Source organism: Gobio gobio (genome assembly GCF_949357685.1).
Source record: "Gobio gobio genome assembly, chromosome: 14".
NCBI classification, from domain to species: Eukaryota; Metazoa; Chordata; class Actinopteri; order Cypriniformes; family Gobionidae; genus Gobio; species Gobio gobio.
The window spans coordinates 25,488,847-25,514,687 of record NC_137107.1 but is presented as its reverse complement, the minus strand read 5'-3'; the positions used below and the strand labels follow the sequence as shown (position 1 = coordinate 25,514,687).

General features: G+C 39.5%; 2 protein-coding genes across 29 annotated transcripts in view; one reads left to right on the top strand and one right to left on the bottom strand.

Annotated features, from left to right (window-relative positions):
* The window catches only part of mark2a (MAP/microtubule affinity-regulating kinase 2a), a 56,788-nt gene extending 47,228 nt beyond the window's left edge, over nt 1-9,560 (bottom strand). For 16 of the 26 annotated variants that reach the window (XM_079834757.1, XM_079834768.1, XM_079834776.1 and 13 more), the window contains exon 1: nt 845-1,074. In XM_079834757.1, coding sequence (XP_079690883.1) covers nt 845-958 — 114 coding nt within the window. In that variant the 5' untranslated portion in view covers nt 959-1,074. Of the gene's footprint in view, nt 1-844; nt 1,075-8,439 lie in introns of those variants that run through there. The other 10 variants (XM_079834781.1, XM_079834782.1, XM_079834769.1 and 7 more) reach the window with 5 other exon arrangements.
* Nucleotides 9,561-12,620: 3,060 nt separating this feature from the next.
* Nucleotides 12,621-22,615, top strand: LOC307137809 (uncharacterized protein). 3 transcript variants are annotated; one of them, XM_079835773.1, is made up of 5 exons: nt 12,653-12,940; nt 14,763-14,820; nt 16,592-18,768; nt 19,463-19,768; nt 20,027-22,615. In XM_079835773.1, exons 3-5 carry the CDS (start codon nt 16,608-16,610, stop codon nt 20,290-20,292), a joined length of 2,733 nt encoding a protein of 910 aa, XP_079691899.1. In that variant the 5' UTR covers nt 12,653-12,940; nt 14,763-14,820; nt 16,592-16,607; the 3' UTR covers nt 20,293-22,615. The 3 variants fall into 3 exon arrangements, with proteins under 3 accessions (XP_079691898.1, XP_079691899.1, XP_079691900.1); XM_079835772.1 differs by lacking the exon at nt 14,763-14,820 and having other exon boundaries at nt 12,621-12,940; XM_079835774.1 differs by lacking the exons at nt 12,653-12,940; nt 14,763-14,820; nt 19,463-19,768; nt 20,027-22,615 and adding an exon at nt 19,133-19,313 and having other exon boundaries at nt 16,477-18,768.
* The last annotated feature ends 3,226 nt before the right edge of the window (nt 22,616-25,841 follow it).

Below are 25,841 nucleotides of genomic sequence, written 5' to 3'. Positions count from 1 at the left end.
AGCCATGAACCAATCTTTTTCCACATTCATTTCCACAAACACAACATAATATCTGATTAACCTGAATCGTATTAATGGTCTTCTCCACTTCTGTCAAACTCTTATTTACACACAGATAGCTATGAGTCTCAGACAGCGTGTGAATACCAGTAAAATTTCACAATTCCTGATTCCAATTTGTTTGTGCAAGCGCAAGTAGACATGAAGGAGAAATTGAGTTCTCCTTCACTTCTACTTGCGCTTGAACAAACAAATTGGAATCAGGAATTGTGAGATTTTACTGGTATCTACAATTTTGGTGTCAAACTTATTAAACTACAAGGTTACATGTGTCAAAAACAACAAAACTATTGTATTACTTTTTTGTGGTGGGGCCAGTGAAAAATAGTAATTGAATCGAGAATAAAACCAAATCAAATTGAGATCTTACGAATTGGAATCTAATCTAATCAGGACCTCTGCATTTGGAAGTAAATTATACTATTACAAATACTACTAAAAATATTGAAAATGGTTAAACTACATTCAAATATTTGGAATATTAAACCTATTACTGTCTGGTTTATGACAAATGTTATAGTGCACCAAAAAAAGACTTGGGATTGCCCACCGTTTTTTGTTTATTTTTCTTCCTCATTTGTGCTCAAATTTTTTTTTGAAATGGCTAACATATTGACAAATTATTTAATATACCCATGTACAACACAGCTTAAAGTTGTCTCACATTTTTAAAGTCACATTTCTATGGCCCTACACTGCCAATGTTTATCTAATATCAAACATCCTGAAATTTCTCCTTCTCTTCCCTAAAAGACAACATCAGTAAAAAAGTGGCACAGCTTACCCCACTCTTCCTAAATGTAAACAGAACCAAACAAGCTGGCTGGGAGGCAACTTTGTCACAGTAGTGTCGGGAAGGTGCCATTGGTTGAAGAGCAGCTACACATGGCGCACACATCCTATTGAATTGCCGGTTTTAATTACAAAGGCTTGAAGGAAGACATTCAGGTCCGCATGAATGGCTAATATCTGACAAGGATACGAAAACCACCCCGAAGACGTGATGCACACCCGAAAGAGGACACCGATTGCGGGAATGTTGCTGAGCGACAGCTCACAACCATGTTCAACATCGGCGCTCCGTGCACTAGAAGGTCAAGGAGAAGCAGAGGCTCCGAATGAGGGGTAACTGTCTGAGACGCCGGGGAAAAGAGCAGGGTAGACTGGTACAAGGGGGAGGGGGAAATAAAGGAGGGGTGTGAGCCAGCTTGTCATTTATCAGTATTTTTATCACAACATGACTATTTCAAGAGGAGGGAGGTAGCAGCCAGTACACAAATAGACGGCAGCTGAACATCCCCCCATCTGTGAAGCGCTACAAAGCTTCAGCCTTAGAGAGACTGAGATGCCCATGTCAAGCTCAAACTACAGGTGATCTGTTACAACACATGACTGAAAAACGTTTAGCTTAAAGTCAAATGAGAAAATAGTTTTTTCAGTGGCAAAACAGACCACTGTAGGATGACAATTCAAAACCACAATGGTTTTGTAGGGAATATTACACAAAATTGTGATTCTCTCCCATGAACCTCCAGACTTATAAGTATCTGGTCAGGTAATGCTTGAAAAACACATTGTGCATGAAGACTAACTAAACATTCAAAATAGAAACACACCTCCAATGACACTCCCCGAATCATGCCCGACTGGAAATGCCAGTCCAGATTGACAGGGCAGAGGATCACAAATCGTTGCCCAGAAACCCAGAGCCACAACTCCTAGCATTGCTTAAAGAGTAAATAAATTTAAATAAGTCTTTATCTGACCTAAAAAAAAAAAGATTTACGTGCAGAGAAGTCTGAGATGATTAAAAATCATTACACTACTTCAGGCCAAACAGATTATACTGGATTCCCCTAAAACCACAAGAAAGGTTCTTGAGGGAAAAGTGCTGACCAACCTTTTCAGACTGCAAATCACAGGATGATTGGGTATGCCTTAGCAAGAGACATTTCAGCAAATATTTCATCTTCACTAAAAACAAACCTTCAGGTTTAAACAAACTGACCCCAAATCAACTTAATTCCAACTGCAAGCTGCTTACTGTTGGTATACAAATCTGCCAGTGAGTCACTGAAAGAGACCATAATGATTTACTTTAGAGTGCTATTAGGGTTCCTTCCATGGGTTTAAGACCATTCGAATTATTTCAAATTATTTCAAATTTCAAGATCTGAGAGCTCAGATCGAGAGAGACCACTTGCATCAAGCGCAACATGTGATGAAATTTCTCTAATGCAAAGCATCAATTGAACTTAGATGAGTACTTATTAGGAACGTCACAGACAATTTTCACACGGTATATAAACTTGCGACAACACCGGTGGGTTCCCTTTTGAATCCATGCTGACTTTTCACTTTCGCTTTTAAAGGTCCTGTTCTTCGTGATCCCATTTTTCAAACTTTAGTTAGTGTGTAATGTTGCTGTTAGAGCATAAATAATACCTGTAAAATTATAAAGCTCAAAGTTCAATGCCAAGCGAGAATTTATTTAACAGAAGTTCCCTTTCAAAGCCTACAGCGAACGGCCGGTTTGGACTACATCTCTGTACTCCCTGCTTTAATGACGTCAGTAGAACAGTTTGTTGACTAACCTCCGCCCACAGGAATACGCAAAAAAGGGGGCGTGGTCTTGTTGCTCCCTCGTGGAGAAGAGGAAATGTTGCGTTTGTAGTGTGTTTGTCGCCATATCGTCCAGACGCTGTTATTTTCATCCTCTGTCAAATCACCTTTGTTTGGCCTTCAGGGACGCTGTACTTTGAGCACATGCATCTCCCCGTTATGGTAAGAGGCTTGACCTTTCCGGGCAACGTGCGCTAAGCTGCTGTCGAATCACAACACGGGAACCGCTGGCACAATCAGAACTCGTTACGGATTTCTGAAGGAGGGACTTCATAGAATAAGGAAATCATCGAGGCGTTTTTAGGACAGTGAAAACAACGGTATACAGATAAGTAAATTGTGTGAAAAATACTGTGTATTTTACACGAGAAACATGAACACGTTATATTGCACACTGTAAACACAATCAAAGCTTCAAAAAAAAAAAGGAAAAACGGGACCTTTAAATTTGCAATCACGCGTACTCTGTGTATAGAGGCCTATCATTTGAGTGGTACTAAAATCGCTTTTGAATGTGTGCTCAGTTTTTACTTTCACTTTGCAATCACACACAGGCTAATCTATGTATAGGAAGCAGCAGTACTGACCGCACATTTTATAAGATATTAGGGCTGGGTAAAAAATATTGATTTCTTGATTTTAATCGCTTCTCATTTTTACAAAACAATTTAGATTCTTAAGTCCCAAGAATCAATTAGTCATCCTGTTTTCAGTTAATGAATGAATGAAACATTGTAGCGCTCCTCCCATCCAATAAATCGCAATAAGCCTTGTGCTTTGGTACTATTGATATGAAACAGTCTCAGATTTAAAATTACGTCCATTTTATTACGAAATTCAAAAACAAATACCGTTTTGGCGCTGTGGCGTGAGAACACTCTGGCGCAGCTCAGCTCAAGAGAAGCGGCAGCACGCAGCTCACATGAACTCATCCGATTTAAAGGTGAACTATGTAGGATTTTTGCAGTAAAACATCCAGAAACCACTAGGCCAGTGTTATATATTTTGTTCAGTTGAGTACTTAGAATATCCCAAATGTTTTCAACTATTTGTAAATCGTGAGAAAATTGCTATTTTAACCAAGGAGCCGGGACGTGTGAGCTATGCGTGTGAGGGAGTCGCCTGTCGATTGCGTCATATCTGCGTCACCCTCGGTCTCCGGTTTTATTCAGTGAAACACTTTACTCTCACTGCAGTGTGAACAAGTGTCATAGCAGCCGCCGAGCGAACGTTATAACTTCCTTTTCAACACACTCAGATATATCTAATACGATAAACAGAGCTGCGTTACCTCACACTCAGCACTGGAGAAGAAGAAGTGCCGCCGGCAACCGTGTCATAATAAAAGTCCCGCCAGCGACTATGCCATAATAACAGTCCCGCTCTTCAATCGCTCCTGCGGCCTTGCTCAGCTCCACAACACTTGCTCCTGCTCTGCTTCAGACTACAGTAACGTTAATAATCGCATCCATGAACATGATTTCTGCCCGAGTCCTATCCTGACTGTTTCCCACCGGCTGTGAGGTGAAGACCACATGTCCCAAGATTGTGCGCTCAAACGTGGCGTCATCAAACTACGCCTTTGTTTTGAACAGGCGACCTCTAGTGGACGGAAAAGTTACATAGTGTAGCTTTAATACCAGTTACAGCGCGAAATAAACATGAATGAGCATCTGAAAGTGTGTTAAAAGATAGAGTACATCTTACCGAAATCCATATCATGTCACATGGAATCACTCAATGAGTGTTTCAACCGTGGAAAGGCGTCAGTAAAACAGCTTGTCATGTAACGTCACATTTACCGTAGAAAACCCATGCAGTGACCATAAACTCATTAGTCAGCTAGAAAAATTAACACTAGGAGCATTTTACTAAATATATGCACCATATTACATAGGCTATTCATTATAATTTTAAAGGGTAACTAAACCCCTGCTCAGAGCTTAACTCCCCCCACTGGCAATTTTCAAAAAATGCTGGAAAAGTGGGCAGAGCCCGGCGGACACAGAGGGGACGAACCGAGGGCGGTGCACCTGAGACCCGCAGTGTCGGATTGATTGACAGCTGTCTGACTCGCGAGTCGCAAAGATGGAGAATGACTGGAGTGACGCCAGCTTTGCAACAGAGCGGTCATTTCTCCTACCTTCACCTGAAGTGGAGGAGGGTGGATTGTCTGTAACAGACACAAACCCGGAGCCTCATCAATGCGAGCCGCTGCTCAAACTGCGTTAACTCCCGATGCAGACGATGCTAGTGAAGCAGCCGCGCAAGAGAACTGACCTAATCTATCTGCGTCCGCGGCAACCACTTGCGTGTCAGGGTTTGAAAGCGCGTCTCATGTATGAAAATGATCTGTACACATGACGGGCGGCAATAATATCGCAAGAAAAGCCTGACGTGTACTGACAACTGCATTATTTAACCGTATTTTCTTCAATACAATGTTAAAGCAAGTGTCAAATGAGTTTCATTCATAATGTTTACTTCATGTAACATGACCGTTCATACTGGAGTGAAGCCGTTCTCATCGTGTGATTGGGGGAAACATTTCTGAGGGCGTGGTGAGCTCGTGCTAGGGGCGCGGATAGTGAGCCGTTGGAGGTACCATCCTACGTCACGATGTACCACAACGTCCAATAGGAAAATTCAACTGCAGTAGCCACCGTTCAACCTTAAGAGGGCAGCACTTTGGCGGTTTTACACCATATTTTATAGAATTAAAACACTTTATACTCAAATGTCAAAACATTTACTCGAATCAATGAACAGCATTAATAAAGCCCCATTATTACAGATCATTAACTAAAAAAAGTTGGTTTAGGGTTTAGTTACCCTTTAATGTTGTTCAATATTTAAAGCATTGTTGTATGAACAGATCTGGCAAGTTATGACAGCCACCATTTGAATGTTCATATTTAAAAAAAAAAAAAAACGAATTGCAGTAGAAATATGATTATGTAATTGTAAAGTTGTAATATAACTTTATTATTATAAAAAAACATCATTGAGTGTAATTTAAGTGTTTGTATACAAATCAGTTATTAGTTATAGTAGGCTAATGTAGGCTGGTAGGTTACAACTGACTCCCATAGTTTACAAGCATTAGTTAAGAGATTTGTTTTCCTTGAGAAAATGTGCCATGTATTGTACCTGATATATATCCAAAAATGAATAATTTATAATTGTAGCATCCGTAGTCCAACTGAACTAAATTATTTTTATTTCTATTTAAAAAATGACAGTGAGGGCCGTAAGTAAAGCAATCGTGTATGGCCTGAACACAGAGTACCGCCACAAGACTAGAACCTACAACTATGAAAAATACGCAGGAAAACTGATCTTCAATTGGTGTACATTTAAACACAATGATTTCAAAAACTACTGACCCAACTTCACCCAAAAAGTAGGCTAGTTATAAATCCAACCAACTACAACTAAGTATACCCCACTTTATCGACATATAGTACACACATGTAAGCAAAATATACAATATAACAAATCTCAACTGCTTGATTGCTTTAATCATCACAAAAAGTAAAATATATAATTGCACAGCTCTATACGTAAAGTTGGATATCATTGCATACATAAAGTATACTTGTCTAAAGTGATTTTAGATTAGACCAATCAGATTTGAGGGACCAGTTTACAGTTTATGTCAAGTTTAGGCTTAAAACAAGGGTTAGGTGTTTCTACATAAGTGTTATTCACCCATCATTTCCCTCTGATTTTAGGGATAAGTTATAGATAAGGATAGATTTAGGGGTTTGACTAAATTTTCAGACTAGGGTTAGGACTAAATTTATTGTTCAAAGTCCAGGATCAACATATCTTACTTGGTAAAATCTAGTGCTGGGCGGTATACCGGTTCATACCGAATACCGGTATTAATTTTCTTTATGATATGAATTTTGATGATACCGCAATACCGGTATATGTCGCTTAAACAACATTCGGAACGCGGCGCAGCGCGTCATTGTTTGAGAGGGGACCCATTTCATTGATGCACTGTAGTAAGAGCAGTCAGAGCACAGTTGAGATCGCATTACAGCACAGCCTATGGCTGTATCCTATACTCTCATTCACTATTCCCTACGTTATCACTTTATTTGAAGGAGTGAATGAAAACGTGCGTGAAGTGAAGTCGGACAACCGTTGTGTGTACATCGGCTGTACACTCGTTATTGCTGTGCAATGGGATAGAATGAGTGCACTCAATAACGTCCACTAAGGTTTCGGACACCACTACAAAGCGCTGTGCCCTCCAAATAATACTATATTTGAGGTTATGGGAGCGATGTCGGATTCAGCCCTTGATTATTGTTGAGAATTCAAACTACACGCGGCGCGCGAGAGAGAGCGGTTTCTGCACGGAGCGCTGCGATGAGTTTAACAACGCCCACCACATGGATCATATAGCACTGATATAGACCGGAGCAAGTGCGTTTAAAATTTTTATGGACATATTTCAAAAACTCTAGTGCTCTAGACATGAACCAGAAGTGTGTATGCGCGCATATTTCATCACGTCTTATTTAAATGAAATGTATGCACTGATTACACTGATAACCTATGTCTGATCACGAACGCGCTGACACGATGGATTATTCAAAAGACGATGTAAGTTAATAAATAAACTGACAATTCAAAGAAGAATGGGCCAAAAAGTAACTGCTTTATTCTTTCTGTGTTAAATTGATGTGTGTCATTCGTTCCGAGAGTCCTGTTAAATGTATTGCTAATATCCTCATTTCTCTTCGTTTTGGCAGTTTGTTGTTATAGAGGGTTAGATTTTTAAAATGCTTAAGGTGCCCTCAACTCAACTTTTAATATTCAGGTGTCTGTAAGTATGATTCTAAACGTGTTGCAGGTCTGTGTTTTATTGTTTGTTGTCTCTCCACAGCATCATTTTGTTAACCTGTAGACCTATTAACTCTAGTGTGGAATTTTTCTACAACATTCACTCGTCATGACAGTAAAACAGGGTATTCTAGTCAATCTCCTGCAGTATTTCCTCTCTCAATCAGTAGAAAATGTGATTAACACCCTGTCATGCATAGGGGAAAAAATACCGTCATATACCGTGAAACCGATATAATTTAGAAAAATACCTTGATATACATTTTTGGTCATACCGCCCAGCACTAGTAAAATCACAGTGACCTGTCTAAAGAGATGGCAACTGTTTGATTGTTTATATTGTCGCAAAATGTATATGACTGTATATTATTAGGATTTTCTATAAAAATCTGCATTGAAATGATGTGTATTGATCAATACAAATAAATTTGACCAAGTAAAAAGCAGAACAAGGCAAATACACATTTATACATAATTTTCACTGAATTCATCTCAACCACTTAACTTGAAATGGCACCGAAAGTAAACTGGTGATGTATATCTTCTCAAACACTAACAAAAGGAAATCATGACAACACGTCGAAGTAATATCTAGAATTAACTCATGGCATCTCAAAACAAGCCTCTTCTATTTGTGGTAAAGACGAAAACTATTAGTCAAGACTGTAGTGCGGTTTCCTGTTTGTAGTGTACAACAATAATAAAAAGCATTTTCGTATTACATCATTTTGCAGTGAAAAACTGCCATGCAAACTAGAGAATCATAAGCTTCTGTATTTTATTCTAGTTAACTAGGCCATGATCTGACATGACAATATAGTAATGAAAGAAAACAAAGCTTGTTATACAAAGTAATGTGTAAACAAGCAAAACTAGCATGTTTTTGAAAACACTCACCTGGCCAGTGGTGTGGTCAATCATGGGTAACAGTGGTGTCCTCGTCGACATATTCTGAGGTTGAATTTGGCAGTTTGTTTTCTGAAACTGAACGTGTTCACAGCTCTCACAATTCAATCAAATGTGGCATCGGCACAGCACGATGAGAAGTACCCAAAGTCCAACTTGTAAAGAGCTCCTGAGCTGGGTAGTGAGACCCCCAAACCAGCACAGATTAGTTAAAAAAGTCCTGTCATTAAGTCATAGTTTGTTTACTAATTTCGGAAGGAAGACGAATTTTACTGAAAACTATCGACTAACCCTATCGGCGGGTGTCAACATTGAATGTCAACTTCCTATGTGATTTTCTGCGGTTAAACTATAGTGAGTTTTCAGGGGAATTGCAGCATTAAAACATAGCCAGATTCATTTGAACCCGTCAGCTAATGAAATACAACAAATTGTTCCCAGCACAAATGTGCAAAATCGAGTCCGAGGACTCACAAGTTTTATTAGGCCGGGTGGCAAAAGGGTCCCTAATTTAGCCCTAACTATAAATGTTCCGCTGTATATTATTGTGCATCTGTAATGTCAAAGCTTAAGTCCTGTTGTCCTCTTTACAAGCCCGAGGAAAGACATATGGAAGTCCCGCTTAGCACAAACAAAAACTTTAGGGCAAGTTATTGAGCTGCTCCTTCCAGTTAGCCAACTCAGCAGCGCTCAGATCAGCGTTACTCCGAGTAATGATCCGTCACACAGGTGTCAACATGTCCGTTTCAAAACCAAATCAAACAGTTGATATCGTCTCAATGTCACAAACTAACGATCCAAGCACAAAAACATCGCGGAGCTGCTCGTATACTGGCTCTCTGCGCCTCTGAAAATCACATCTAACCTGCTAACGCGCGTTAGCTGGCCGGGTGACTTCGAAAAAGTCGCTGATATTTTGACAGTATTATTGTAAGAATATGTCCTAACCGTGGCCCGGTTGTGAATGGGTGTAAATTGGTCGGTTCCAGTCCGTGGTACGCGACAAATTACATCTGTGAGCCGTGAGAAACCGAGCAGTCGGGCGGTCACGACTGGTACCGCAGCAGCGCCCGGACGCCAGTGTTGTTTGCGTTCAAGAGAAATGAGAAACCAAGGCTGTGGGTCGACTTCCTCTGGCTCTCTCACACTTAGCTTTAAAATAAAAGTCTTTCATGCACACAGGGTTTTAAAGCTAAAGTATTACCGGTATATATAATCGTCATGCAAAAACGTATTTTATTATAAGCTATAATAATAATATCACAGGACATAGATGTCAGTTGTTTTGTGTTAGGTCAATGAAAGAAACAGAAAACAAACTCTAAATTGAACCTCATTGTGTGTGTGTGTGTGTGTGTGTGTGTGTGTGTGTGTGTGTGTGTGTGTGTGTGTGTGTGTGTGTGTGTGTGTGTGTGTGTGTGTGTGTGTGTGTGTGTGTGTGTGTGTGTGTGTGTGTGTGTGTGTGTGTGAAAACTTAAGAAATCTAAAATAAAATCAAAAGATTTCAAATAAATCACATAAAATGAAGACTCCAGATCATAAAGAGGTTTTATTCTACATGGGATGGGTTCCTTCATGTTGGCAGCCATGTTAGAGAGCACTAAAGTTAAATTAATCATGGATGCCAAATACACCTGTGAATAGATTATTTCTACTGTCATCTGTTGTTTGCATTTGTGCTTCTGCGTCTGCATATAACTGCCAGAATAAATTTCTACTGTACCGTCATAAGGCAGTGAAATAGAAATAAGTGCAAAGTCGGCATGAAACAAAAATTGCGAAAGTTTTTTCCTCCTAATGTTGAAACAGCTTCATGAACAAGAAAAGATATAGGACTAGACTTAATTTTGTCCATCGCAATTGTTTGTATTGTTGTGGTTTGCTTTTGCTGTGATCTCATGTGAGTGACAGGTTGTCCCACCCTCGCGCCAGTAAACACCTCATAAGAAAAGAGATTTTGTGGTGACTTTAAAGATAGGGTAGGCATCATAAACACTTTTTGTTATACTGGTTAAAAAAACTCTCTTCACTTCCTGATAGCAATCAATAATAGAAGTGGTCTAAATATTGATAACAAAAATTTACATATATTGTCTGTGGAAGTCTCGGGATCAAAAATGTTTGTCCAATCATTGCATTCGGTCTAAATACAATGATAGGATGTCCTATCTGCCTGTCAACCTGTATTTCCATACCTCTGCGCACCCTGCTCGAGCAGACATCACACGTCATCGGCACATCCCATAAGGCCATGCAGAGTTGTAGATAGATGTCACCGTCCCAAGCGCTTCAACCTAAACAATTATCTTATGCTGTGTTCATGCCATGTCCTAATTATCGTAAGAGATGGCAATCCGTGACGTTCGACTAGGAGTTGTTCATGTCCTTGAACTTCGAACACCAAAATTAATCCGATCAATCAGGTGGTACAAGTCAGAGCTCGAAGTTATTTAGGTTCATTATTGCTGTGATTTTATGTGCATTAAGACATGGTCATTTATGTGTCATGTGTCTTTGGAGTGAACTCTAAAGGGAGAGTGGGATCTTATTCTTTCAAAGCCTATGCTCTTTGGGATTATTGCCAAATTGCAAAACATTCTCATTTGACACATAGGAAGAGAATTGGGAAATTAGATTAGAGGAACAGGGAAAATAGCATTGAAATATTTCACTTTAGGAAACCTATAGCAGGTGAATCTATTATCTTCTCTATTGGTTTATATTACATAGGCCTACACATTTTTTGCCACCTGATCATGCCCTTTTATTGGACAGTGAATGAAGGAATGAACACTTTGCTGCCATCTCTAGGCGTTTGGTGGGATAAAATGGTGTAAAGCAAACAAGAAAAAAGCACTTTTCAGTTTTCCAGTGAGGAACATAGTTGCATGTGATTATGATTATGGTCTCGTGGTGATGCCTTTAGAGGGTCCCCTCCCCACCACCCCTAGTGGCAAGACCCCTTCTCTCTTAAAGAGACAGTTCGCCCAAAATTACATTTTGTTTCCACAAACATTCTTTAAAATATATACTTCTTTTTGTGTTCTGCAATTAATACATAAATAAATACAGGTTTGGAGTGATGAACTATTAGATCCCTAAATAGGACAAAGTGAATTTGGCTTTAAAAATAAGCCTGTGTTTTTGTCATTTTATGACAAACAAACAAAAAATAGTAGCCGGGGGTCCTAGTGATATGCTTGCACTTTGGACTCAGGGCCCCAAGTGATCAGCTTGCTCTTCACCATTTTGAAACTTCAAATTTTTAAACTTTTTTGAAAATATATTTTCTCCATGATAATGGTTATCATGTAAAAATAGCATTTATTGATTGCAAACAGTAGATATGATATTAATGATATACAACTTTGTATACAATACACAAAATGTATCAACAAAATGTTCAATGTCATCTGAACATACAGGAGAGAATTTTTTTAACAATAATTTGCTAAAAAAGAAAAATAACAAGGGTAAAATAGGAGAAGATAGAAAAAAGACCATGAGGGTGAGATATTATTTTATATATCAGTTAAAGTGTACAAATTAAATTACAAATTGAGGTTGTTTTACTTGCTTTTTATTTACTGAGGATGAAATAGGGTTAAGGTAGGCTACATTTAAAATTCTTTAAAAAAACAAGAAAAATTGGTTTGTTGGTGAATTTACATTTATGGATATAGGATTTGTCAAGAAAATAAAATAAATTTATAACAAAGCAAGCTTTGTTTTAGTGTGGTCAGAGACAAAGTATCCAACAACAACAAAACATGTCTTTAAAGGTTACTGATATATCTTGCTGGATATTATCTTTAATAAATGTGTCAACATTTTTCAAAAGTTGTTCAAAAAATGATAAACAGTTTCTGCGTGAACTTGGCAAAATTAGAATATTGTGTCAATATTCATTTTATATTTAATCATAAAATATTAAACACGGTAAATTGTATTTATTATTTTGAAAGACACTTCTTTTACTTTATTAGTGAGGCAATACATTTTTCCAATTTAAATGTTTAAATAAATTATTCCTGTAAAAGATTGCAGGAGATGTATAAATAATATCTTAACATGTTTTGCTGCAGCTACGTTATTTGGCCAGCATTTCGTCACATTTTGTTTGTCATTGGTCTAGGATGATGTCACCTACACAGAAACCCCGCCCCCCCCCCACACAGCGCGCTGTCTCATGCACAAGCACAGTATACAGAAGCGCACATTGCATTGCGCTGGCGTACACATTGTGAATGTGTTTATTGTCCACACTGATGAAGTCAAACGCGTTGAACAGTATGAGGATAAACTGCCCGAATGTCGTATACTGATGGACATCACTGGATTTTTAAAGTGTAACCCGTACACTAAGGCAGACCATAGATAACCGCAGCTATGTAAATGTCTCGCGGCACTGGAGCGGAATTGTCGCGCGGAGAAACACAAGGCTCTAATTTATCACAAGTAATGACGATACAGCGGACGTACAGATTATAACGTAAGTCATTTCTCCTCCTTGTTTTATTTTTGAGGCCTTCATAATCAATGATGTTGGCTATCTCTGTGTTCCCGGCAATATAGCCTATACTTAATGGCTACTTAATATTTTCTTTTCAACAAAATGTCGCCTTGTGAGAACATGCGAGCTTTTTTGTAGCTATTGTTTTATATTAAAAAAAATCAGTATAGGAAATAGTTCACGTTTTGGAGCTTGTTTTCAAAGAAACGACCAAAAAATCAACGCAAAACGCTCGAATTGTAATGCAAATACGTTTGAAATATAATAAGCATAATTTCTCTTAGCACTCATATTGAAGTGGTTGTGAAACCGAGCTCAAATGGCGAAGAGACACCGGGCAACAGTGAAAGCGCATCCGAAATTGCGTGACCGCATCAGCATGGCCTAACAAGTGACAGTCAATACAGTTGCAAATCTGTGGCGGACGCTCTTGTTTTCTCTTTCATTGACTATTTTAGGCCTAGATAACGTTGTGTTAGTAATCATTCTTTTCTTTTTTTGGTGATACATCTATGTAAGCGTTTGTTCAGACGTCACATTAAGCGCAGTTATGCTTGGACAGTTGTAGAAACATTAGAAACAAAGGCTCCCGATTACTGCTGTTATTTCGCTTTCCAGTGAGAGAAGCTGGAAAATGAACGTAAAGACGTGTGACGATGCGCGAAATCATTCCACTGGATTTCACCTACTTATCCCGTTAACCTTTTCCCACAATTTTTATAATGACTTAAAACGATGCAGTCATTTCTTTAGGCAAAGTGTTGAGCAGGCCCATGCATCTGCAGACTGGTGACTTGAATGTAAAACATGCCTGGAAATGATCAATGTGGATGTATAATACAGCCGAAGTAGGCTGTGTGTATATAATGTATAGTATAATATAGATGCTAAATACATTAAATTATGTGAATAGGCCTGTATGCATTGTGGCCTTTACCTTGTTTTAAAAAGCTGGTTATGATATCACTAAATGAGAAAGACACACGAATTATAATTAGGTTATGCACAAATAATAAAAAATGACAATAATGGTATATTTGACAAAACTTCAAAATTCTCATTACACGTTGAATTGGAAAGTTATTATTCTAGTTGACCAATTCTAGTCACAAATTCAATTTATTAATATAATTCACTGAATCTTTCTTGTCACAAAATTTTGTAGGTCACTAGATATTTGACCAGCGGATGAATATTTAATATAACTTGTTGGTCTTGTTGTAACATTTCTGCTTTAAGTATTAGGGGATCTGTGATTTGATTTGCCTCAATATAGCTTTTAATGAAACAATAAAAATAACAAATTCCATTAATGGGTTGTCATTAAAAACTTCCTCTGATATCAGTTTTACATCCCTGTCACATATACAAATTTATAAAGTGGTGGGGACAAAATTAGCAATTAATGTTCCCTTTCTTTCTGTAATATCAGATATTTATGTTTGTTTTCATGGTTCAGTTATCATTTTGCTCCAACGTTACTGTATTTATACAACCACACACTGTTCTTTGTGGTGATATCAGTGAAACCTGATCATTGTTTGTAGCTGTGTTGGTGCTCAGTCGGTACCTGAGCTCATCGATGCTGATTCGGTACATCTCTGACAGAAGCACATGCTGATGCCCAAGCGTGTGCTGCTTTATGTGATTCATTGCAAAAACCCCATTACACATGTGGTTTGTGTGTGAAATACTGCTGATAAGGTGTTTAGTGTGGGAGTTAAAGTGATTGGAGTGATGTTGACTTGCAATATGACAAATCTGGGTCAATATAACCCCCCACCCCCCTTCACCACCACAGGCTACAAAAGGCAAGACTGAAAAAAGCAAAGAGGATGAGGATACCATCACCAGGCTCTGTGCGTGAATGTATGCATGTGGAAATAAGAGCATGGTGTGCTTGCTCTGTCCTCGGGTCTCTCTGTGTGTGTGTGTATGTGTGTGGCTGTTGTGTTGGGGTATATGTCTGAAGTGCTGTTGTGCATGCCTCCCTCCTACATGAGGTCAATCCAGCCATGTCACATCCTGTAACTGTTCCCTCAGTGCTGCTTTATATTCTCTTTTACACATACACACACACACTTTTTGTTCCCTCTTGTTTTCACCCTTTGGTACTTTATTCTGTTATTATTTACTCATTCTCTTGTTCCAAACCCTTTTCTTTTTTCCCATGGAACACACACATGAAGCCTATTTTCCATGTTATTTTTCATGCAATAACTATGTAGAAAGACTGAAGCTTTTTTTGAGTCATAAAAAAATGCAGAACCATTATAAAAGTGGTTACAGGATTAGTTCACCAAAAAATGAAAATTCTCTCTTCATTTACTCACCCTCATGTGGTTTCAAACCCATAAGACTTTCGTTCATCTACAGAACACAAGTGAAGATATTTTTAATGAAATCTGAGATAATTCTGTACTCTCTATTGACAGTCAAGACAACTACCACTTTGACGCTTCAAAAAGTTCATAAGGAGATTGTTTTACGATCTCTTTAGTTTTGCAATCTCTTCATGAACTTTGTGAAGCGTCAAAGTGATAGGTTATGTGGACTGTCAATGGAGAGTACAGAAATATCTCAGATTTCATTAAAAATATCTTCACTTGTGTTTTGAAGATGAACGAAAGTCTTACATGTTTGGCACGGCATGAGGGTGAGTAAATGATGACATTAATTTAAATGTTTTGGTGAACTAACCCTTTAATATTACTTTATAAGTTTAGGGTTCGGAGGATGAGTAAATAATGACTAAAAAGCTCAATAGCTGTTCTATTCCTTTAACCTTCTCATTGTCTTTCCATTGACATTCCATAATGTCTAATACTAATGTTTGAAAGCGTCATTATTTAGAATAATGAGCTGGTCTACTCTGCTCTGTGGAGGGGTGATTAGTGCAGCCATCAGATTGTATCTCTATTTTATTAGATCAATTATAACATTAATCCATTTACATTCCATTACAAATTATAACATTATTCCATTTACATTCCATTACAAATTATAACATTATTCCATTTGCATTCCATTACATGTTTGACTATAACTGATATCTTCAAGATAATCTCTAGCAAAAAACAATGACCTCTCTTTAACAGTCAAGTAGACAAAGTCAATATGCTGCAACTTCAAGACAATGGTGATAGAATACCAAATTGTCAATATTTCCCAGATGTGACATCATTACAAAGCTACCCAATTTATACAGTTCTTTACATGTATTGCTTATGTGCTTGTAATGATTGTTTTATGCCTTTGATAGATGTGAACCTCTGGCATTTATGTTAACAAAGGTAATGGGTCAGAAGGGTTTTCCTGTTACATTAGGATTTGTCTTTCTGACAAGTCTGTGATGTACCCTGTGTGCTGTTCTTTATTGTTTTACAGTGTTTAATTATAAGGAAGGTTGTGAATGACTAACAGAAGACTGTCTTCTGTGCTTACCTCATCACAATTTTTTATGTAATTCTGTGTGCTGTGACTAATATGAACTGTATGCACAATACTCACATGATGTATGTTGTCTATGTGCATATGTCTTTATTATTATTCATTTCTAATTACACAAGTACCAAAGTAAATGAGCACTGATTAATTTGCCTTTTTTGTCTCTGCTTTCTAACCACACAGCTTTGCTCAGCCCCAGATGCCTCCGCTCCCTCTTGACGAGCGCATAGTGGTTATTCAGCGCCCAAAAAGTTTGGCCTTGCGCGTGGCCTCCCCACCAACCACATCACAGTCTTCCTCCCACCGACCAGCCACTCACAACGAGCCCCCACCCCGCTTACCACAACCCCAACTCCCACCACCCCGTTCCTATCCAGGTTCCAACTACTTGTCTCTGGAATGCAATCGCAGGCAATCGTCCCATGTTCACAGAGATAAAGGGGAACGAGGTGCTCCCTTTGAGGGCAGAGGCCACAATGCCAGCCATTGTCACAGCAATGGGACTGTAACTTTAGGTCCCAGTCCTCACAAGCACACGCATACCATTGACATTAAAGTGTCTTTAGACCAAGGTGGACGAGGAGGATCTTACATAGACAAAGGCCGCAGCAGTAGTCTTACCCGAAGTGGAAGCATCAAGGGGAGCAGAACTAAACGGGTGTCCCTGCACTTGGATCCAGGGCAAGGTGAACGGAAATGCAAAGGAAAGACTTCCGAGTCAGTGGGGAAGCACCAGAACCATCATCAGAGTCAAAACAGGACTCAGCACAGTAGCCATCATTCGAACCAACTTACAGTCTCTCCTGGAGGGGTCTTGGAATTTGTACCAGCCCAAAGACAGCAGTCAAAATCCAAGCTAACTAGAGAGAGAGATTTGTCAACAAAGTCTTGTTCTGCAACTGCCAGCTACCCATTGCACAGTGAGAGGGACGTATCATCTGTAGGAAACAAAGAAAACTCCAAACTGGGACCCGGCCACCAACTGCCCCACGCCCACAGCCTATCCCGTCACCACAGTTCAGCCCCATTACCCCATGCTGCCATCCTAAGCCCTCAGTACCCTGCTGTTCCACCCTCACTCCCTCCCCGAGCCCCTTCCTCTTACCAGCACATTAGTCAACCCCGCCCCTCACGCACTAGAGAACATCGTCCCCAAATTCTTCACGCTTTGCCTCTGTCCCCTACTTCCTCTCGAGGAGGCTTCCCCAGTCCTGACCACACATGTACGATTGACTTTTCCCACCCTTGTGGCTGTTGGAGGTTGGTGCGTTGTAGAAGAGGTAGAGGTCAAGGTCACTCGGCTGGCTACCACGGTCGTAGTACAAGCCCGTCCTCTTCATTTTCCCACACCCAAGGAACAAGTGCTGCCAACAGCGGTGGCGGAACCATGGGATTGAAGACATTAGGAGGGTGTCTATCAACTGCTTCCACCACCAACACCTCCTCTTCAAACAGCACTGTCTCGGACTGTCGAACAGGGCTGCTCAGACCTCTAGGTTGTGCATCCTGTTCTGGAGAAGCTAGAGGTTTTGAGAGCCCTGCTGCTTTCCGTAAGAAGCTGGTTGGTGGTTGCTTACCCTGTACTCCCCTGTCCTCATCTGCACCTCTTCGAGCCCTCCAGAGCTGTGTCAGTGGGTGCAATCCAAAAGCAAGCCAAACTGGCAGTTCCACATGCAGCTACTGTAGTAGTGATCCCATTGTAGTGACCTTTAACCCACACAGAGGCAATCCTCCCAACATGGGCCGTAATATTGGAGCACATACCATGGGAGGATACCAGCCTGATGATGACGATTACAGTGTGCGTACAATCTGGCCAGAGGAGCTAGCAAAGAAGATGACTCGCTCTAAAACCCAACCTATCCACCATAATGCAGGGATGAGCATGGGCTCAGGAAGGACCTGCATGGGCAACAACCAGAATAGTGGCAATGGCGGAAATCCTGTAATCCTTGACTGCCGGAATCTCATGGAGTTCACTCGTTCCCAGTTGACAGATCAGGCAGGACGACGTAGGCTTCAGCAAGGCAAGATGGCGGTTTTGGATTTTATCGGATCAGGGAATAGTGGGGACCAGGGCAGAGATTCCCTCAAGAGGCTATGGAACAAAGGAGCAGATGGTTGCATGGGGGATGGCAACGGGTTTGATGACGAAGTGCTTCCACAATCCCCGTCCCTGCGCTCTCCTTCTCCAGATTCCCCTCAATCCTTCTCTCCTCCACCCTCTGCTCCTTGCACACTTATTAAGCCCAAATCCAAACAGAGAGAGAGGGAAGGTGGACACACCTTACCCTCTGCACAGTCGCTCCACCTGGTCCTCAACTCACTCAACAGAGAACAAGATGAGGAAAATGGACGAGGTAAAGATGCTAATGCGCAAGTACACAGCAGGTTGACTGACATCTTTATAATGTGCTGTTGATGATTGGCCACTCAGAAAGAGGAACACAATCTCTTCACATTGATAATCCCACTTGAATGTACTGACCTTGATTTCATTTTCTCATCTTCCATTAGGCTATACGACTTTGTGCACTGATAGTATTCAAATTAAAATTTTGGTTGAGTTAATCTGTGGGGTGCATAATCCTCATTAGTCTAGCTTCAAAAGATTGCCAGAGGGACATAACCCATGATGCTTTTGTAATGTAACTCAAGTTCAATCAAAAAGTTTTTTTACTGATGAAACCCTTTCTACCTTTGATTCTTGTTCTTAAATTTCAGAATGTTTTATCCTCTGCTTTATGTCTTATTGAAACTCAAAAATTAAGTTCTGTAAAAGAACTAAAGGATAATAGCCATTCAATGGGGGGAAGAGTGATGAGACTTCAAACAGGAAAAAGATAAGGAGGATGGATTTCTTCTTACATAAGAGCTTGATGACATCATACTCTGTGCCATATTTAAATGACTGAAAAGAATCTGAAAACATTAAAATCCATTTCCAGCATACCAGCACACCTCTCTAAGATGATCACATAGAGTGAATTATTTAGAAATATAAGAAAACAAATGTAAGCAGCAGTATGTTTTGTTTTGTTTTGTTTTTGCCAGTGCACCTTTCCCTCCCTCTTTCCTCCTCCCTCCCAGCGTCACTGTCTGATGAGAGTGTGATGACCCCAGATGTGGAGAATGCTGTGATCAGCCCCATCCTCCCTTTCCTTTTTCTGGGTAACGAGAGGGATGCAGAGGATTTGGATCTACTGCTTCGTCTCAACATTGGTTTTGTGGTCAATGTCACAACCCATCTTCCCCTCTACCACGTGGACACAGGCTTGGTGCGTTACAAAAGGCTCCCTGCTACTGACAACAGCAAGCAGAACCTGCGACAGTACTTTGAAGAGGTTTTTGAGTTTATCGGTAAGAGAACTTGTCAACTGTTTTATAGTTTAAACATTTACAGACCCAATGAAATGGCTTGTCAAGTGCAGTTTTCTGTCCCTTTCTTTTTTTTAATAACAAACAGCTTTATAGCCTTTAGTGGTGAACTGCAGGACATTCTCATTATAGAGAGCATTTGATTGAACCACAATCTGTGTAGTGCAGGATGAGTCATCAATATTTTCGGTTTGTGTTGTTTTTTATGTATACCACACCCTTTTTCTTTTCTTTTTTCAGAGGAATCGCACCAGTGTGGGCGGGGCGTTCTTGTGCACTGCCAAGCAGGCGTGTCCCGCTCAGCGACTATTGTCATTGCTTACCTGATGAAGCACACCCTCATGACCATGACTGATGCCTATAAGTATGTGCGGGGTCGGCGACCAATTGTCTCCCCCAACCTCAACTTCATGGGCCAGCTGCTAGAGTTTGAGAGAGACCTCAACTCTGGGGTAACACCTCGCATCCTCACCCCCAAACTGAGTGGCCTAGAAACACAAGTTTAAAAGGGTGGAGCAAGAAGAAAGAAAAAAAAACAAGAGGGGAGAAGGAGATAATTAGAAGATGGAATTAATGGAGAGGAGGTGGAATGATTAATGCTGTTTAACAATAGCAAACAGTTGAGCTTGAGGATTTATACATATAGAGAGAGATGATATAAATAACCAGAAGAAGAAAGCAGTTGAAAAGAAATAGAGAAAAGGAGTCTTTCGTCTGTTTTAATTGAAGTACAGTACCTCCGCTCTTTTAAATCTTTCTGTTTCATATAAATAGCACTTACAGTATATTACTTTTGGCAAAGGGATATTTGCGCTACCCACCTTGATACTGTGTTAATGATGTGCCAAGTTTGAATTCAAAATAACAACTCAATTCACTTAAATTATGATTTGTATTACTATTATCAAGTTTGGTTAAATAGAAAAGTTATATAAGATTAATTGAGGGAAAACAAATGCAATCAAAGTACTCTAAGACTGTCAAGCACAGAAAAATATTCAAAGTGTTGAGAGTCTCAGAACTGTGACGTGCATCGCATTCGAGACCCAAGAGCTGTAGCAAACTTCAAACTCCTATTCCACTGTGCACAGAACTTTTCTAGACAGATTGTTTTTGATTTGGGAGATCGTTTGAAAGTGCTTTTTTTGGGGGTTACTTTTGTGTTAGCTGCACGCCAACTATTTATAAATTTCTCCATTGACATGAAGATTCATTTTGCCTTTGAAATTTTTTCGATACTGCTATTTTTGTTACTTGATTTTACTTCTTGAATCCTGCATCTTAGTGTCTTTGTGTGGGAGGTGTGCAATAGAGACTGATGTTGATGTGGAAGTGGAACTGATTTAATTTATTTTTCGCTCTGACATTGTTTCACTAATGGACATTTTTCATGGTACATGAACCGGCCACTATAATGGCAGATAAAATCCAAAAATCATATTTTTTTCTTTTACTTGCTTATGATATTGGACTGAGGGCAATTTGTATAAAGTGCTGTGTAATGAAAAAAACATGTTAAAAGAAAAAGTGCACAATAGACTATACAATAGTTGTTTGTTTTTTTAATTTTGTCTTTTTTTATTCAACTGACTAGTTATTTAACAGGCAGTGCAACCGCTTAAATTTACACATTTAATTTTATTGTTTTATTGTTGTCTTTTTTGTGCTGCACATGGTGTTTTGAAATGATGAGGAGAAAGATATTGTGGAATCGAGCGCAGAACCTATATACATTTGTAATAAGGAATATCTACACTGTTGATTACTGTGCAAAATTACTGTGGCCAAGTCATCATCATGAATCTCTCTCTTCAGTATGATTTGAATTTGCATTTGAGAATTGCACATCAAAATGACAAGTAGATATTTTTAGTTTATGCAAAATCAGCATGAAAGTACCACGACGGTAGTGTGCAGATGTAGCTAAAACTGTGCTTTCTGTCATTTGGTATTCAGTTCATGGCATATATAAAAAAAAAAAGGAACACCCTTATCAGCTTTAATGCCTGAACTAATTTTAAACACCCTGCCTAATTTGACCATGATCCGATTTTAGTGCTCTCAGGACTGTAGGCAAACAACCTGGTTTTGTATTACGTACCACAAAGGAAACCAGAGTCCCTTCCTCCATTTGAATTCTTTCTTCATTTTCCTACCTTTTGTTTTTCTTTCTCTATGTTCTCTTAGAGACTATGCATTACTATGGGAATATATTCTGTGAAAAAGACTTGGTTCACTCAGTTCACTGTGAAACACATTCTTCTTCCTGCATACTGTCAAGTTCTCAGCCTTGGTCCTTGAAGCCTCTTCTCATCAGTCTTGACAAGCGAGGAGTTTGTCTGCCATCTCTGAGCTCTTATCTGCCTCACTGAGCCATTGGGCCTTCACACACCACTGCTGTGTCTCCATTAATTTGCTCTGCCCAGCAGTGCATGACAAAGAATACTACTTTGCATTTCAATTCAAATATGCTCCAGTTCAAAACCCCCTACAAAACCTACAGTAAAGACATGTGAAGGTGTCTTCTTATAGGTACCAGACAGAAATCCCCCCCAAATTTTTACGTCTGTCCGATCCATCTATAGCCAGGTGCACACAGTAAGATTTATAATAGTCTTTTACGACTGTTGCTTGTCAGACTGCACGAACATGATCCCGGCTGTAAGCCTTGTCACAGCCGTGTAGGATCTTAGCTGTCATTAATATCAGACTTGACGGCAGTCAAGACGCATTAACATGTTCAGTGACTGTGAGCTGTAGTTACATGTGGGATAGAAATTGTGGCTATCCAACAAAAACAAGCTCTAGTGTTAAATTTCATGGCTTTTCAAAAAAGAAAAAGAAAACTGTAAAAAAACGAAGATGTGTGTGTGTGTGTGTGTGTGTGTGGAGCAAGTAGGGGTTTGTTGTTGTCTCACTAATTGCGTCATGAGGTCATGCGCTCCTATTGGTTTTGGATTTTGACGGTTGTTGTAGAAGTCACACTACAGGACTGTGTGTCATATCTTCTGACAGTGCCAGAATTTTGTAATATTGTAAGATTTGATCGCAATGGTCATTAATCGGCTGTCAGCGAACATGTCAAAGTAGCAATCAAAGACTTCAGATTTTGGCCTAGAATCAGAGGATCCACAAAATTTGTCTCAAATCGTGGCCAAAATGGTAAGCCAGGTTCACACTGTACGATTTTGGCCATAATTTGTCCGTCAGACAAATTTTGCAAATCCTAAAATATTCCTCTGATCCTAGGTTAAAATCTGAAGACTTTGATCGTTAGTTTGACATGAAATTTTGACTTGAAATTTTACCTCAGACCAAGTGTCCGAAGATTTGAGTGACTACTTCTACGGCGACCGTTTCAAGACAAACCATGACCAAAATTAACATAATGGGTCCTATTTTAATGATCTAAGCGCACAGCGTAGGTGCACTTAAGGCATGTCCGAATCCACTTTTGCTTGTTTAACGACGGGAAAAATGTTCTAAAAGGGTTGTACCTATTCTCTTAATGAGTCATTGGTGTGTTTTGGCCGTAACATGCAATAAACCAATCAGTCTCATCTACCATTCCCTTTAAAAGCCAGTTGCGCTTGCACCATGACGGATTCGCTATTTACACGGCGGAATTTACAAGCGGAAAGACTGAACGCTTTTCCTGAGAGGAATCCTTTTTTTATATTTAAAAATGTTTGTGCGCTTCTGCGAGTCCCTATGTGTGTTATAAGCAGATAACTTACAAAATTGGGGAAATAACACAAAAATACTGCGTTCGATTTCAGTTGCCTCAAAATAGCAACGTGCCAACAGTGCGCCTGAACACACCCTGTTTTCATGACAAGCACACCCATGGGCGCACAAATGCATTTGCTGGACGGGAAAATAATTGCGTCAGGCTGAAACTAGCAAAAAAACACTTTGTGCCGGGTGTATGATAGGGCCCTAAAGATTTCTTTGTAGACACCATTTCAGTCCCATATGAAATGCAGCTCACGGCCACTGATTGATGATGTAAAGCTCCAGACAAATTTTCTTGTATGCATCCGTTTTTAAGACGTTTTGACTTTCGTACAGTCTGACATTAATGACAACTGAAATCTTACAGTCTGACATGGCTTACAGTCTGACGAGCAAGAAGCAACAATAGGTAAAATACTATTATAAATTGTTATTTTAGGGTCAGCTGCTTGTATTTGTCATACTGTGAGACGCTGACTGTTTTATTCTGTCTCTCTCTGCTGACAGTGTGTTTGTCTGACACTGTAGCTTGATTATGCCCAGAGGAAACGATTAGGTAAGCAACACCTAATAAATAGGGCTCAGCGAGGGGGACAGAGTGCTGAGAAATCAGACAAATCTTAATCTAAAAAACAGGCAAAATTTTAAATAAGAATTAAGTATCGGCATCCCTTGAGTCCATGAGTTTAAATTTGATTTGAATTGACTACATGCCACAGCATATTGAATTGAAATGACATGGAGGAATTCAAAAAAATTCAACACATATTTACCTGTTTTGGCTAAATTAATAAAGTGACTATCTATGCTAAACAGATCCTTTGGTATCTGGCATCAGGTACCTTCTTCTTCCAATATTTCTTATAACATTTTGTTGTTTACCATTTCAAAAAACTGCCAGACACCTACCCCCCCCCCTTCCTCCCATCCCTGCACGAGTAAATGTATATACTGTATTATAAGCGAAAAAGTAATGCCAGGGATGCCTTTTGGTACAATAACCGTCTTCCGAGTCAATGTAGCACCTATCAATGGAAAGAAAACTAAGCACTTGGAAGTCTTGTAAATGTTTTGGATTTGTTTTGCTCCGTGTTATATCTGTTTGCGCAAAAGTGTGTGTGTGTGTGTGTGTGTGTGTGTGTGTGTGTGTGGACACAAGACGTGAATCTGTGTGTTTGCTGTGTACCGGTCATGTTGAGACACGAGAGTAATGTGAGTTCAACTTTCCTACCATTTCTATCAAGAATCCCAACCTCAGGCCTCCATTGTCCATTGGCACAACTCAAGCTTCGCTGTTAGCTTGCATTTGTCAATGCCATGAGCCGCTGCTGTATGCCTTCTTTACCCTAGATTTGCTCTTCCAGACATTGGGGGAAATTTTACCTCTTTGTACATTCAATCATACCTTTCACTGTAGAAACAAATACTGCGTAGGCCTACCAGAATCACCTGGCAACACTGAATGAATAGCGCTGGACATCATAGATTTCGGTGAATTGCTGTTGGCTGTCCACATCTTGAGAATCTCAGTGTATGAAAGCTGAATTTGTTTATAAGATGTGTGCAAAGCGTCGAAACTGGATACTATATATGACCAGTATTTCCTGTGTTGAATAATCTTATATACAATATATGGTTTGCACATAGAAATGAACTAAATGTAAAGTTTTGTGTAAAATTTGTGAATTGATTCTTTCTGTGACTTTATTCATGTATGTAACGCTTGTTCTTTTTTTAAATTATTATTATTATTACTATTGTTATCTTCTCATTTTTGTGCCAAATATTGAAATGAAGGTTGGCTTTGAAGGTTGGCATCTTAATATTGACAAAAAGAAGTGCCGTCTAGGATAAAACATGTTTGAACTGCTGCGTCTTACCTTGTTCCCTGGGCGATATGATGTTGTCATACTTGGTTACTGTAACTTTACACTTTTCTTACCCACTAAACTGCTAAATTGCTCATTGAAGATGTTATATTTTCACATGTTCATTTTTGTTTGATCATGGCGATTTTATCAGTGACTCTTTGGATAGAGGTTTATAGCGATCCCTCAAGGGTTGTACTTTGATGTACTTTGAATGCATGTTGCTCCAAACTGACCTTCCAGTCTTCTCTCCCCTTCCTACTGACTCAGCCGTTCTCCCCTGTGAGAATTCAGTGCCCACGCTGCTTAAGAGAGAAGATGGACACGGCAACCTGTGTTGGTTTGACCATATACTTGTGTGTACTTCAGTTTTATCACTGACAAATGATGGGGCTTCATCCTTCTTCCTGTTTAAAACTTTACTGTGAGAGACTGTGATACTGTTGTGAAGC

What these genes read in the sequence shown, in the direction of transcription:
- LOC307137809 (XM_079835772.1), top strand. Translation starts at nt 16,608, where the DNA reads ATGCCTCCGCTCCCTCTTGACGAGCGCATAGTGGTTATTCAGCGCCCA. An exon ending in AGATGAGGAAAATGGACGAG is followed by an intron (nt 18,769 to 19,462) that starts GTAAAGATGCTA and finishes TGTTTTTGCCAG; the next exon opens with TGCACCTTTCCCTCCCTCTT. An exon ending in AGAGGTTTTTGAGTTTATCG is followed by an intron (nt 19,769 to 20,026) that starts GTAAGAGAACTT and finishes TTCTTTTTTCAG; the next exon opens with AGGAATCGCACCAGTGTGGG.